The sequence below is a fragment of the Protopterus annectens genome, chromosome 6.part1 (genome assembly GCF_019279795.1).
Source record: "Protopterus annectens isolate FY-2018-M chromosome 6.part1, PAN1.0, whole genome shotgun sequence".
Lineage (NCBI taxonomy): Eukaryota > Metazoa > Chordata > Ceratodontiformes > Protopteridae > Protopterus > Protopterus annectens.
In genome coordinates, this window is record NC_056738.1 from 66,295,681 (window position 1) to 66,308,045 (window position 12,365).

The 12,365-nt window shown below is 38.7% G+C and overlaps 1 protein-coding gene across 1 annotated transcript in view; it reads left to right on the forward strand.

Annotated features, from left to right (window-relative positions):
* KLHL41 (kelch like family member 41) overlaps positions 1–12,365 on the forward strand; it is a 177,433-nt gene that overhangs the window by 99,559 nt on the left and 65,509 nt on the right. Inside the window, exon 4 of the mRNA XM_044075489.1 lies at positions 3,406–3,591. Within this exon, the coding sequence (XP_043931424.1) occupies positions 3,406–3,591 (186 nt within the window). The remainder of the gene's footprint in view (positions 1–3,405; positions 3,592–12,365) is intronic.

Below are 12,365 nucleotides of genomic sequence, written 5' to 3' on the forward strand. Positions count from 1 at the left end.
TGTGGACAGTCACCTAGTTATGACCAACATGTATTCACTGTGTTAAGAAATGTCTTCTATATTGCCCAGCTTATAAACAAAAGGATTGTTTCTAAATCTAGAGATGTCTTTAGTTCCCTTTGCTTAGCCCTCATTAGGCCAGTCATTAAGTATAGTGCCCCCTTTGACATAGCTTCATCACTTCATAGGTGTTTACTAGGCTAATGGCCACAAGGGCCTTTTTAAGCCTAGCCATACATATCAAATCTCTGACAAGTTCTGATCCCCTTGATAAGTGTAAGCATGGACCTGGGAGATGAACCATTTACAGGTTACCTATGTCTATTAGAGACATAGATGCCAAACCAGGGATGAATTTTCAATTTTCCATCCAATTTGCACGTGAATTGGGTTAGGGAGGAACTTTTTTTCACATGGATGGGGGAGCCTGTTCCATAGACAGGATGGTCTCTGGGGTACATAACTATCTCTCCAGCAAGTCCTATTTATATCACAGGCAAGGTTTAAGTCTTTAGAACAGGTAATTCTGGTGTTGTTTGTTTTGTGGATATGCAGGAAGTCCATCAGAGTGGGGTCTGACAATTCCCTGTATGCCAGGCATAGATCTTCCCTCAAAAGCTTGTAGGAGACAGAATGCAGGGATAGGGTTCTTGAGGTGGTCTGCATAGGACATTTTACTTATGCCCTGTATTCTTTTAGCGAGGAACCTCTGTGGACATTCCAACTGTTGAATATGCCTGCTTAGGTACATACCAAAGGGGACATTGTACTCAATGATAGGTCTGATGAATGCCGAATACAGTGGAACAATGACTTCCTTGGACTTGATGCCATACCTTTGTTTATAAGTTGCTCAATATAGAATGATTTCCTCAACATTCCAGACATGACATGTGTCCCTAGGTCCCTGACTACTGGGTCAGCTCTAAGAGGTATGTTGTCAATATGATAAGTTCCTTTGTTTTATTTCCCTTTTTTAACTATTCCTAAAGAATTTTTTTGTTAGCCATGCAACAATCTCTCTGTGTTATGTTATTCTCTATGACTGTACTTGTAAAGAATATGTATATTAAGTATGTTTAAAGTAAGTTGAGTCTTAATAGTCAAAAATCCTTTTTAATTTTGTTTACGAAATTTCTTTATTGTATTTGGAGCTTTTCTCCCTGGGCCTCCGCTGAAAATAGACATATATCCAGTCGGACTTTCCCGGTCAACAAATGCAAAATAAAAATAAAATAAAAAAATTATACTTATCAGGAATGGATGATTCCCCAAAGGATACTATTATGCATTTCTTGGCATTTAGTTTTAGTCCATGGCTCTGACACCAGTTGTTTGTCTGTGTCAGCCCCTCCTGGAGAACATTTGTCAGTGTGAGATTCAATGACAGCTCCTAATTTGCAATCATCTTCAAATTTAGTCAGCCAGAGACCACTGACATTGGCCTTGATGTCTGAGAAGTAAATGCCAAAAAGGAGCGGTCCAAGGACTGATCCCTGACAGATTCCACATGTGACTGGCCTCTTTGTAGAGGTGGACTCTTCAGTTCTAACTTCCTGGGTCCTGTCTTTGAGCCAATTGGCTATCTGTCCAGACACATGCAACAACTGGAACACCCACAGAGCACACCTCTCAATTGTACAGATTTTCGCAGAATGTCCAGATTTTTTCCTCATATTTTTGGCTTGTTACTCCTAAAATTCTGTTTTTCTGGCAAATCATTGCCAGATTGTTGAGGACTGAAGTGAGAAAATGACAGACATTTGAGATTCAAACTTCATACCCTTCAGAAAATTCAAGCTAATGCAAAATCAGTTATTCTATAAACTTTCTAAGTCTGTAAGAGCAATATTTAAAAATTGTCCCTATTTTTGGGCCTTTGTCCCCCCATTATTTATGGCTTTGTCCAGATTTCTTGCTATAAGAAGTTGAGAGCTATACCACAGAAATACCTTGCTGAAAGGATACAAGGCCTAAACAATATGTCAAACATGGGCCAACACAATGCCCTGTCACTATATTCTGTGTCGTACAGACTGCAAAGAGATGACCTGCATCTGGCATACAAGGCATCCTCTGGCCCAATACTAATCAATTTACTGCACATTAGCAAGTCAAATGGCATCAGAAACACTCAGCCTAGGGATCTAAACCTCTCTAGCAACATCAACACAATGGTTTGGATGGGCAGGTATATAACATAGAGGATGCATCTCTTCTGGAACAGACTCCCCATCCATGTAAAACTCACCGCTGTCCATATGCAAATACAGTTTGGATCTATGGGATGGGAAACAGAAAATTTACCCCAGGATTGCACCTTGTACTACTAATGAACAAAAGCAGCTCTGAAATACTTTATTTTATACGTGGGTCCCCTCAAATTATCTATGGTATGAACCCAGTTATTCTCACTAGGAGTAACACATAATTATCAAACATGGGATTGGTAAGGCCAATCTAACACCAAATGGGATAGGTTAATTCAAACACCAAAAGTGAAACTGGCAAGGCTTAAAATGGCCTGCAAGGACAGCTAGCCTAGTGCTTACCTATGAACTTATGAGCAGTCAACTCTTTCTACTTGCAATAACCGCGTTCATGTACAAACCGCGTTCATGTACAAACCGCGTCCATGTACAAACCGCATCCATGTACAAACCGCGTTCATGTACAATGAGGTACAAAGAAGTGTGAGATTAGCAACACCAAGTTCTAAGTAACCATGTCAGTGCGATTCTGCATCAGCACTTCTGGAAGGTTCAGCTTTCTACAATTACACCAACATTTCCAGACCCCATCTTAAAATCACATGTTCTTAAGACACAAAATCACATATCCATTTTAGCAGTTGTTCTCAGATTACAAAAACATACGTGCACAGAAATATGGAGAAATCCCTCTGGTTAGGTTCACAAGCAGCAATTATTCTGGAAACTCAAGTGTAGTACATTTAAAAGATATAGCATAACAGGGCACAAACCTAAAATAGCATTAGATTTAAAAATGCATCAATTCAGTTACATCTATTACTACACCTGGACTGTGTTTTGTACATAGTGGGCCCAATCTGCTTGTCAGTGCATGTGCCTACTTATCACTATGCCTACTAATATGACTCTACAATTGTCTCCGTCCCCATCCTCAGTTTCTATACGCCTTGTATGTTAGACATCATTCACTGCAGCAGGAGCATCAAACATTCTACAGTCTGTAATAAATTGCAGTGGTATATCCTGCGGGATTTAGCACTGCTGAAGCATTCTGTGTTGTATTATAAACCACAGCATTATGTTTACTGGCACCTTCCAAAGTAATCAACAAGTTTACTCAGATGATCACACCTCATAATCTGTTTAATATAAATAATTTTAAACTAAGTTTTTCTCTTTTTTTTCACTAAAGGAAGTGCATCAACAAGCTGTTTATGTTCAACCCAAAGAAGGGGGAGTGGCGGGAGCTGGCAGGCATGAAAACTGCCCGCTCTATGTTTGGAGTCGCAGTCTATAAAGGCAAAATTCTGGTTGCTGGTGGTGTAACAGAAGACGGACTTACAGCAGGAATTGAAGCATATGACCTGTCCACTAACAAGTAAGTATTTTGGTTAAGATATCTGATGTAGTTGTACTATGAGAAACATCTGTTTCCTTCTCAGCATGTTTCTCCCTCTCACATAAGAATTTTGAGTAAGTTTTCGAGTTCAGGTAAAGTGTAAGAAACAACCTCTCTCCCTCCCCTCCCTGTCAGTGTGTGTGTGTGTGTGTGTGTGTGTGTGTGTGTGTGTGTGTGTGTGTGTGTGTGTGTGTGTGTGTGTGTGTGAGAGTGTATTAAGAGTATAATTTATACCAGAATATGCAACATATGACAACATATCATATATAGAACAAAGAAATGGCATGGAAAACTTAATGCAGCTGGCCGGGTATCATTATGATTTGCAGTTCTGAATACACATTCACTTTGGATTAGTCAGGTTTTCTTTGAGGTAATTATTCTACAATCAGAAATAATTTTATGGTGCCTACCTAGACAGTTTAACTTATATAAGATAAGCTGTCTAAATTCAGTAATGTGTTTGAGCTGGATTTTGCTTGTCAGAACTAAGAAGCATGGTTTTAGTGACTGCTGCAGAAGAGCAATAAGACGGTTTGAATCCAGGTCTGAAAAATACCCTGCGTCACTCACTGACAATCAGAGCCACAAAAGTGGTACTGCTGGGGCTCTGACTGTCACAGAGCCCCAGCAATGGTACTGCTGTATTACTTCCACTGGCAGACTGTGTGGTTTAGTGTCTTGGATGGTTTCACAGCACATATCCAACATGTCTTGTAAAATTCTGGTCTACGTCACGTTGTCAAACTTTTAAAAGTTCGAACACCATATGGTCGACACCATATTTTCGAACTTTAAAAGTTTGAAAATATAATAAAAAAAACACAAAAAAACTTACCTAAAGGTTGTAAGCAGGGGCAAGCCCCCCCCCCCCCCATGCAGCCGCCCCACCCCTGCAACTCCGAGATCGCACTACATTGCAGGAAAGGGGAAGTTTCCCTTATGGAGATCTCCTTTGAAATGTTCAAAGTTTTACAAGTTTGAACATATAATTTCAACCATATGACATTGGAACTTGTAAATGTTCGACAACGTGAATGTGACCCGTAAAATTCTATTACCTTCTCAGTACTCTAAGGTTATTTGATTGCAACCCCTAAATAGATATAGTATTCCAGACAAGCATTACCACTGATCTATAAAGAGGCAGCAGTAGCTCTGTTGTTATTCCTCCATGAGTACACCTTCCAGTAGCTCTTTGGTTTGCCTTATGAAATACTTTGTTATAGTAGTAGTGTGGTCGTGTGAGGGTATCACTAATCCTCTATAGTAATTCATTGCTTGTTCCTGTCCATCTAGTACTTGTATCTGGGACACTTACTTCTCCATCTTATTGCATTCTGTGGCACCAACTCCCATCCACCACATCGCAGACCACCTGTACATCTATGTAGTGCACTTTGCTTCTCCCTCATTTTGTGGTTACTGTCTCTCCTGTCATCTAACTTTTTGTCTCAAGCAGGGGTGGGCAAGGCATGCCTTGAATTTATCCTCAAATGTCACTGACAATGTACTAAAATTTTACCCACTGACATCCCTATGGTATGTTATTATCTTTGACAGTCTTGTTTTCAGTTTGACCACATTCACTATGGCCCTTTGATGTCTTTTTGTTGGCCACTTTTTGACACATTTTTTTATGTGCTTTGTTGCTGTCAGTTATCTCCCTTTTTCACAAAGTGCCTAATCTACAGATGGCCTTGGATCAGAGAAAGCGTAGATTCATTTATAAAGAACATCATTCCAAATAAATCTTAAAAAGGTCTTTATCTCTAGGCAAGGAATTAAGGCAGGATCTGATAGCTGATATGCCCCACGTGGATTTTAATAAGGCAGAAAACAACCTTCCATGCAGAAAGCTAAAAAATAAGAGAAGAACAGAACAGTATTGAATGCTAACATAAGAACCTAATTACAGTATCATTCAAGTGTAGACTGCGCTTAAGAAAATACAGTATAATGCAGAAACATTTGAGACTTGGTGTCAGGATAAGATGTTTTTTCCTTGTTAATAGCACAGAAGATGTGTTGTAATGCATGCCATGTTATTTTTAATCAGATAGCAAAATCTGAATAAACCTTACAAATTAGAAGTCAGTTGACTTGGTATATGCAGTAGCAGTGATGTTTGAAAGTGCTAGTAGTACAACCTGGGATGAAACTGCAAAAGGTCTTGTCTGATAAGTGCTCTACCCTAGTAAACAAAATACATAAATTAAGACATAATAAAGAGAAAATAATAGCTGCTACTCCAGTTTGAACCTATTGGCAGAAATGACTTTTATCAACATAATTGCACTATTGATATATGTTATGTAACTAATTAAATTATTACTTGGTAGAGTGTTCCTTTTATTTGATTAGCTATTCTTTTCTGTCATGTATTTTTATTGATTGCAGGATTGTTTTAGGTAGTCTGTGTCATATTGTTAGTACAACAGCTACAAGAACAATTCAAACTGCAGGTACTAAACTGGTTGCCACAATCCTGCAGATGCCATATCAACCAGCAACACAGGCTGTGTTGCCCATGAACAGACTACGTATGCTATACATAAAACATAAGGGCATATTGCTTGGGGTCATCACTTCTACAAACCCAGAACTCACAGCTCTCAACCTCTTAAGAGGCCAATGTGGAACATAAAGCTTAGCAATACCAAAATATGGAACACCCTAATTTTGCACTAGGTGAAGACATAACATTTCCATGGTAGCTGGATAAAGATGACTTTCAACCAAAAGCATGAAGTTCAAGCATGTACCCAAAAATTAACACTACATTTGTAAAATTCCATAAAAAGGCACAGGTTGTAATTTAAATAAAACTTTACTTTGTAAAATCTACAAAACCATAAATAAGCAAATCTACTGCAGCACTACTACAGAGAATAAAAATAAAATTTAAACTGCTACTATACATAATTAAACTAATTTGAGTCCATTAATGCAACTTAATACAATATTACATGGTTCTAAATGTTCACTAAACACTATCCTGCTATACATTTCACACTGCAAACAATTCTACATCTGTACATTGCACTATATCTTTAGACTATACCTGTAGACACATATATTTAATTAATTTAGATGCATACTCCGTATTATATGCCACTGCATGTAACCTGGTCAAGAATATACCACAAAGTGTTCTGCATACTGCGCAGCACAACTAAAAGTTCTCCAAAAGTCTTCACCTGTGCATCAAGAGAGAAACTGTTACTCTATATATCAACTAAAATGAAGTTCTGCATGACTAAAACAGTCTGCTGCAACATTGCTTACCAAAATACCTGCAACATTGTACCAAAAATTACAATAATAATTACCTCAATGTTAAGAGTAGAAAAAGCAGCATTATGAAATGTCACAAAAGACAGTTTGGGGAACAAAACAGTAAACTTAAAAACCAAAATGCAACAACAACTTGCTACTGTAACTCATTTAAAAAGTTAATGGAACAGGTTTTATATCAACCTACATGAACTTCTGCTCTAGCACATCCTGACAGACTACAATCTAACTCATTTAAAAAGGTAGTAGCACAGGTTTTACATCAGCTTATAACAATAATATGCATGAAACTCTAGTCTGGCATTACAACACTGCAATCCATTTAAATTGAACTGGCTTCCACCAACTTATGTTGCCTGAATAATACGTATGAACCTCTTTAGGTAGGCATTACTGCAAGACTGCACTATTTCACTTAAAAAGTTAAAAGAACAGGTTTTGCATCAAACTACATTGTCTGAACACTTGAATCTCCCTAAGTAGTATACCTCTCAACTGCCCAGATTTTCGCAGAATGTCCAGATTTTTGCCTTATTTTTTTTCGGCCTGTTCCTCATAAAATTTGTGATTCCTGGCAAATCATTGAGGGTTGAAGTAATTTAATAATTGAGTTTCAGACTTCATATCCTTCAGAAAATGCATGCTAAAATAATTCCTGTTAATATAGCAGTTTTCTAATTTTATAAGAGCAATATTTAAACGCTGGCCCTATTTTTGAGGTTTTCCCCCCATTATTATAGGCTTTGTCGAGATTTTGTGAGAGATCTCCTAAGCAGACATCAGAGTGTACAAAAGTAATACAAAACATTTTGCTATCAACCTACATTTTGAACAATAAAAACCTATCCTAACAAACTGCACTAAAGTCATTTAAAATTTAATAGAACAACCAAGAGGTTTCACATCATACTAATAGCACACTATGAATAATCAGCATAAACCTTTCATTTGGCATAGCTGACTGACTGCAGTGCAAGTAATTAATAGAATATTTTTTTTTGTGTGTGTGGACCTATATTTTGTTAAATAATTGCAAAATATGAAACACTAATCTCTGGCATTACAAACACACTGCAACCATCACTGACTCACCTGACACACTTTTCTGTGCAGTCCCCCTAAAAAAAAAAAAATAAAACAAAAATAAATAAAAATAAAAATAAAAAAGAAACTCTCTCTAATCCTAACCATCACTAACTGAGCCAAATGAACTCAGGCGCTTACCTGAGGCCAGGTATGTCAAGCAACTCCACCACAATTCACTTTGGGATCCAGAAGAAAAAAAAATCTGCAAGGTAGGCAGCTCTAACCTCCAGTAACTATGGCACAAAAAAAAAAAAAAATAAGGAAGGCAGACAAACTCCGCAAAACCTCCCAGCCAGCCCAACAACAGTGCCACTGACATCCTAACTATGTTCATTAAACCCCAGACCTCAAGGTTAATTGAAATTTTAGATCCTTCTGTGAGATGAGCAAAGGTCTAGACTGGTGGCACTCTGCAATGCACACTCCTCCAGGCTGCAGTTGGCCCCCATCTTGTCTCCTAGTCCTTCGATCCAAATCTTCTTCTCCAATGCTTTCCTCGGATCCTCTTTACTACATCACTAAGAACTCTGGCAGCAGATGTAGAATAAAAACTCTAAAACTACTGCAGGAAACCTTGTTTTGTCCCAAAAATAAAAAGTAAACTGATGAATAAGCATTCTACAATACCCACTCTTCAAAGTATTGCAATGTCACAAAACCCTTGCTGCATTACTATTGGCAGTAGTCAGCACCAATTCACCCTTTGAGTCAGCTTATTTGCTTGTCTTAATCAGGCAATGCAGTGCATGCAGTGGTTAGCATTGTCGCCTTACAGCAAGAGGTTCTCCAGTTCACTTCTTTGCTGCGGTGCCTTCTGTGTGGAGTCTGCATGTCCTCCCTGCATTTGCATGGGTTTCCCCTGGGGGCTGCAGTTTCCTTCCACATTCCAAAGACATGAGTCTGGAGTGTTTCTCCCAAGGCCTCCGCTGAAAATGGGCTCTATCCCAGTCAGACGTTCCCAGTAAACAAATGTTAAATAAATAAATAAATCTGAAAGCCAGGGAAGTTGGTTATATCAGGTAACTGTAGGAGAAAACAGATTGGTATAAATATATAGATAAAGGAGTTAAGAGCGAAGATGTAGAACTAGGCGTGTTATTAGGGAAAATCTTGTAGTGACTGGTCAATTTCTTTCTCACCTCATTGGCTCACTTTGGCTCAAAAATTATTTCCTAATTGACTCATATACCTTGATGCCAATTGGGGCTATTTACATTATATGATCAGATCAAAAAATGCAACCACTGTTCAGTGCATAACAGCAGAAAAGCCCTTGGAGATCCTTTAAATGGAGAGTGCTCTGCATAATCCAGAGCACTTGGCTACCAAGCCAGAACTTACACACATGCCCAACCAGTGATAGTAGCACTTGCTGTTAAGGCTGCAGTGAATAAGAATGGGTTGACCAAAAGAAGTTAAAGCCATTCCTTTGACATCTTTAGTAGGCATACATATACATAGTCACAGATAAGTGACCAGCATTTTTAAAACGCTATTTCCAACTGATTGCTGTGTTCTATCACCTTGGTTTCTCCTGCAAGCATTACCTGCTATAGCCAACTTCCCTGGGTTTCAGATATACCGGCCAAGCAACTAAGATGATTCAAACTGTAAACAGGTACTGACCCCTGCTCATGCAAACAATCAACCTGACTGCAATGTCTGCCAACTCAATAGAGCAGCTTGCCTGCTACAGTTACCTTCCTTGTCTTTCAGATATTCCAGCCAAGCAACTAAGCTGACTCAAATTGTAAATGGGTGCTGACCACCGCTCATATAAAGAATCAACCTGACTCCAATATCAGCCAACCCAAAAGAGCAGTATAAGTAATTTATTGTGCTACTGAGCTTTTTAACTTGTGTGATGAAAACACTGGCAGACTTGTAATCGACACTGACACATACCAATTCAAAATTAAATTGGAATCCAAACTGAAAAATAAAAGAACAAGCTAAATAAGGTACAGAATTGAAAAGGTCCTTTACTTAAATTAGTAACCCCCCCAAGCAGCAATACGATATTCTATTTTTACTAAGTCTCTAGTTCAGTTGTCTTATGTATGCATGTAACCTCAACTTACAAACATGAAAGTGGCTGTACTTTAGCTAAAAGAAATACAGTGCAAGTGCTGCTTACACTGACTGTTTTTCTTCAACCCTTCTGCTCCAGTGGTTCAACCCACTCTGATCACCTTTGTTAACTCTCAGGCTCACACTGCTCCCCTACCCTACGATAACCCCTCCCTCCCTCCTACTCTACTCTTCTAGTCATCCATCTCCTCCCACCCGCATCAGCAGCCAATCCATTTTACCCAAACACATCTTCCCACCCACCAAACTCCTTCTACTTTACTACTCCTTAAATTTCTACTTCACTTCTTTCTCAATCTGACTTAAACCTCACCTAAATACATCTTTCCAAACCCAAAGTCCTGCATCTGTCTCAACAAACCATTTGTTACTGCACAAATGATGACCCTCAACTAATTAATTTAAATGCACTTTACTCCCTACCAACATAATTACAATACATACCAAAATGCCAGAAAATCCTCCCTGTTGTAAATCTATCTCCTTATTTTCTTTCTTTTTCAGCTACTCCTCCTCGATTAAAAAAATCTACTTACCAAAATGATACTTTTACTACTACTCATACTATTACCTCTCATATCACTAGCCCATGTTAACTCCTATCAGCAATCTCCATTTAACAATTAACCATTACTTAGTTTTCCAGCTACCTACTATATCCCACTCTGACTTTAGTATATCTCCATCTCTCTTTATGGCATATACCATGTACTTCTTCAAAAAATTTACTGTTACCCAGCAACTTCCACCAAACAAACTAAGCCTAGACCCAAAATTCAAATATAAATGGCCGAACTGACATTCCGTTATACTCTACCACCTGCACCTGTGTGGTGACATACATCCTAACCCAGGCCCCTCAAACCTACTAAGATTACCACCAGTCCGCATTAACTCACAAAAAATAAATCTTGCTTTCATCTATATGCCTCCAACCTTAGAAGCATTTGTAATAAACTGACAGATGCCCGTGCCTGTATAATTGAATATTGCCCTAGTTTTCTAATCATAACTAAAACATGTCTGAGTCAAGAAACCAATGATGAGGAAATTATTCCTCCAGGATATAGTATAGTAAGACTAAACAGGACCAGAAAAAAGGCAGAGGCATAGCCATCATCTGTAAAACCAATTCATCCTCACACTCTCCCATCTCAGTACCTCAAAAAATTAAAATTCAGAGATCCCAATAACATTACTCATACTAAATACAAATAAAAGCTTGTTTATCATAGGAATATACATATATCCATAGTAGCCATATTGACACTACAGAAGAATCTCTCTCCTGTGTCTTAAACCTTTTGTAAGAAACCATCATAATGAGCAATCGCAACATTGATTGGCTAACCATAGGTAATGAAACCCTTAAAATCTCAACCCCTGCCAGATACAACAAACCAACAAACAAAGCAACAGCAATTAATTGGATACTGACAAACATCCCAAAAAACATTACGAAAGCTGATAGCCTCCCAGACATCCTAAGTGATCATCTCACCATCTATGCAATAAGGGACAACACTCCTTTAAGAGAACTTCACCAATTTAAAGATGCTCACATCCTCTCCTCCTTCTAGCCCAACTCATTTATCTCCAATCTGAAAGCAGGCCTTAGCCCTGTTTAACTACACATTCATGAATATATTAAATAGTTATGCTCCCATTAGAACTAAAAGAATTATGACCAACCCTTGTCCCCTGGCTGTCCAAAGATACTAAACAATTAATGAAAAACTGGGATGATACATGGAAAATATGGAGGACGTACAGTATTATAGCCAGTCTTCAAGCATTCAAAGAACTAAGAAATGCTACCAAGAAAAAGAATTACCATCCTAGGCTACAAACTGAGAATCAAAGTAGCCCTAAAGCATTCTGGTCAGCCATAAATTATATCCTAACTCCAGATCAATCATTACAGCCCATCCCATGTTTAACTAACTTAAGAAATATAATAAATCTAATACGCAGTTCAAATGACAATCTTCTTCTTCTTCTGGCTTTTCCCGGTTAGGGGTCGCCACAGCGGATCACCTGTCCGCTCATGATTGGCAGTGGAGTTTTACAGTGTCGAGTTGCCAGTCCAGTGCCCAACCTTCCACAGAAGGCACACACACGCACATCAAGGGCCAATTTAGAGTGTCCAGTCCACCTACTGCGTGTCTTTGGGATGTGGGAGGAAACCGGAGCACCCGGAGGAAACCCACGTGACCACAGGGAGGACATGCAGACTCCACACAGAAGGCACCCTAGCTGAGAATCGAACTGGAGAACCT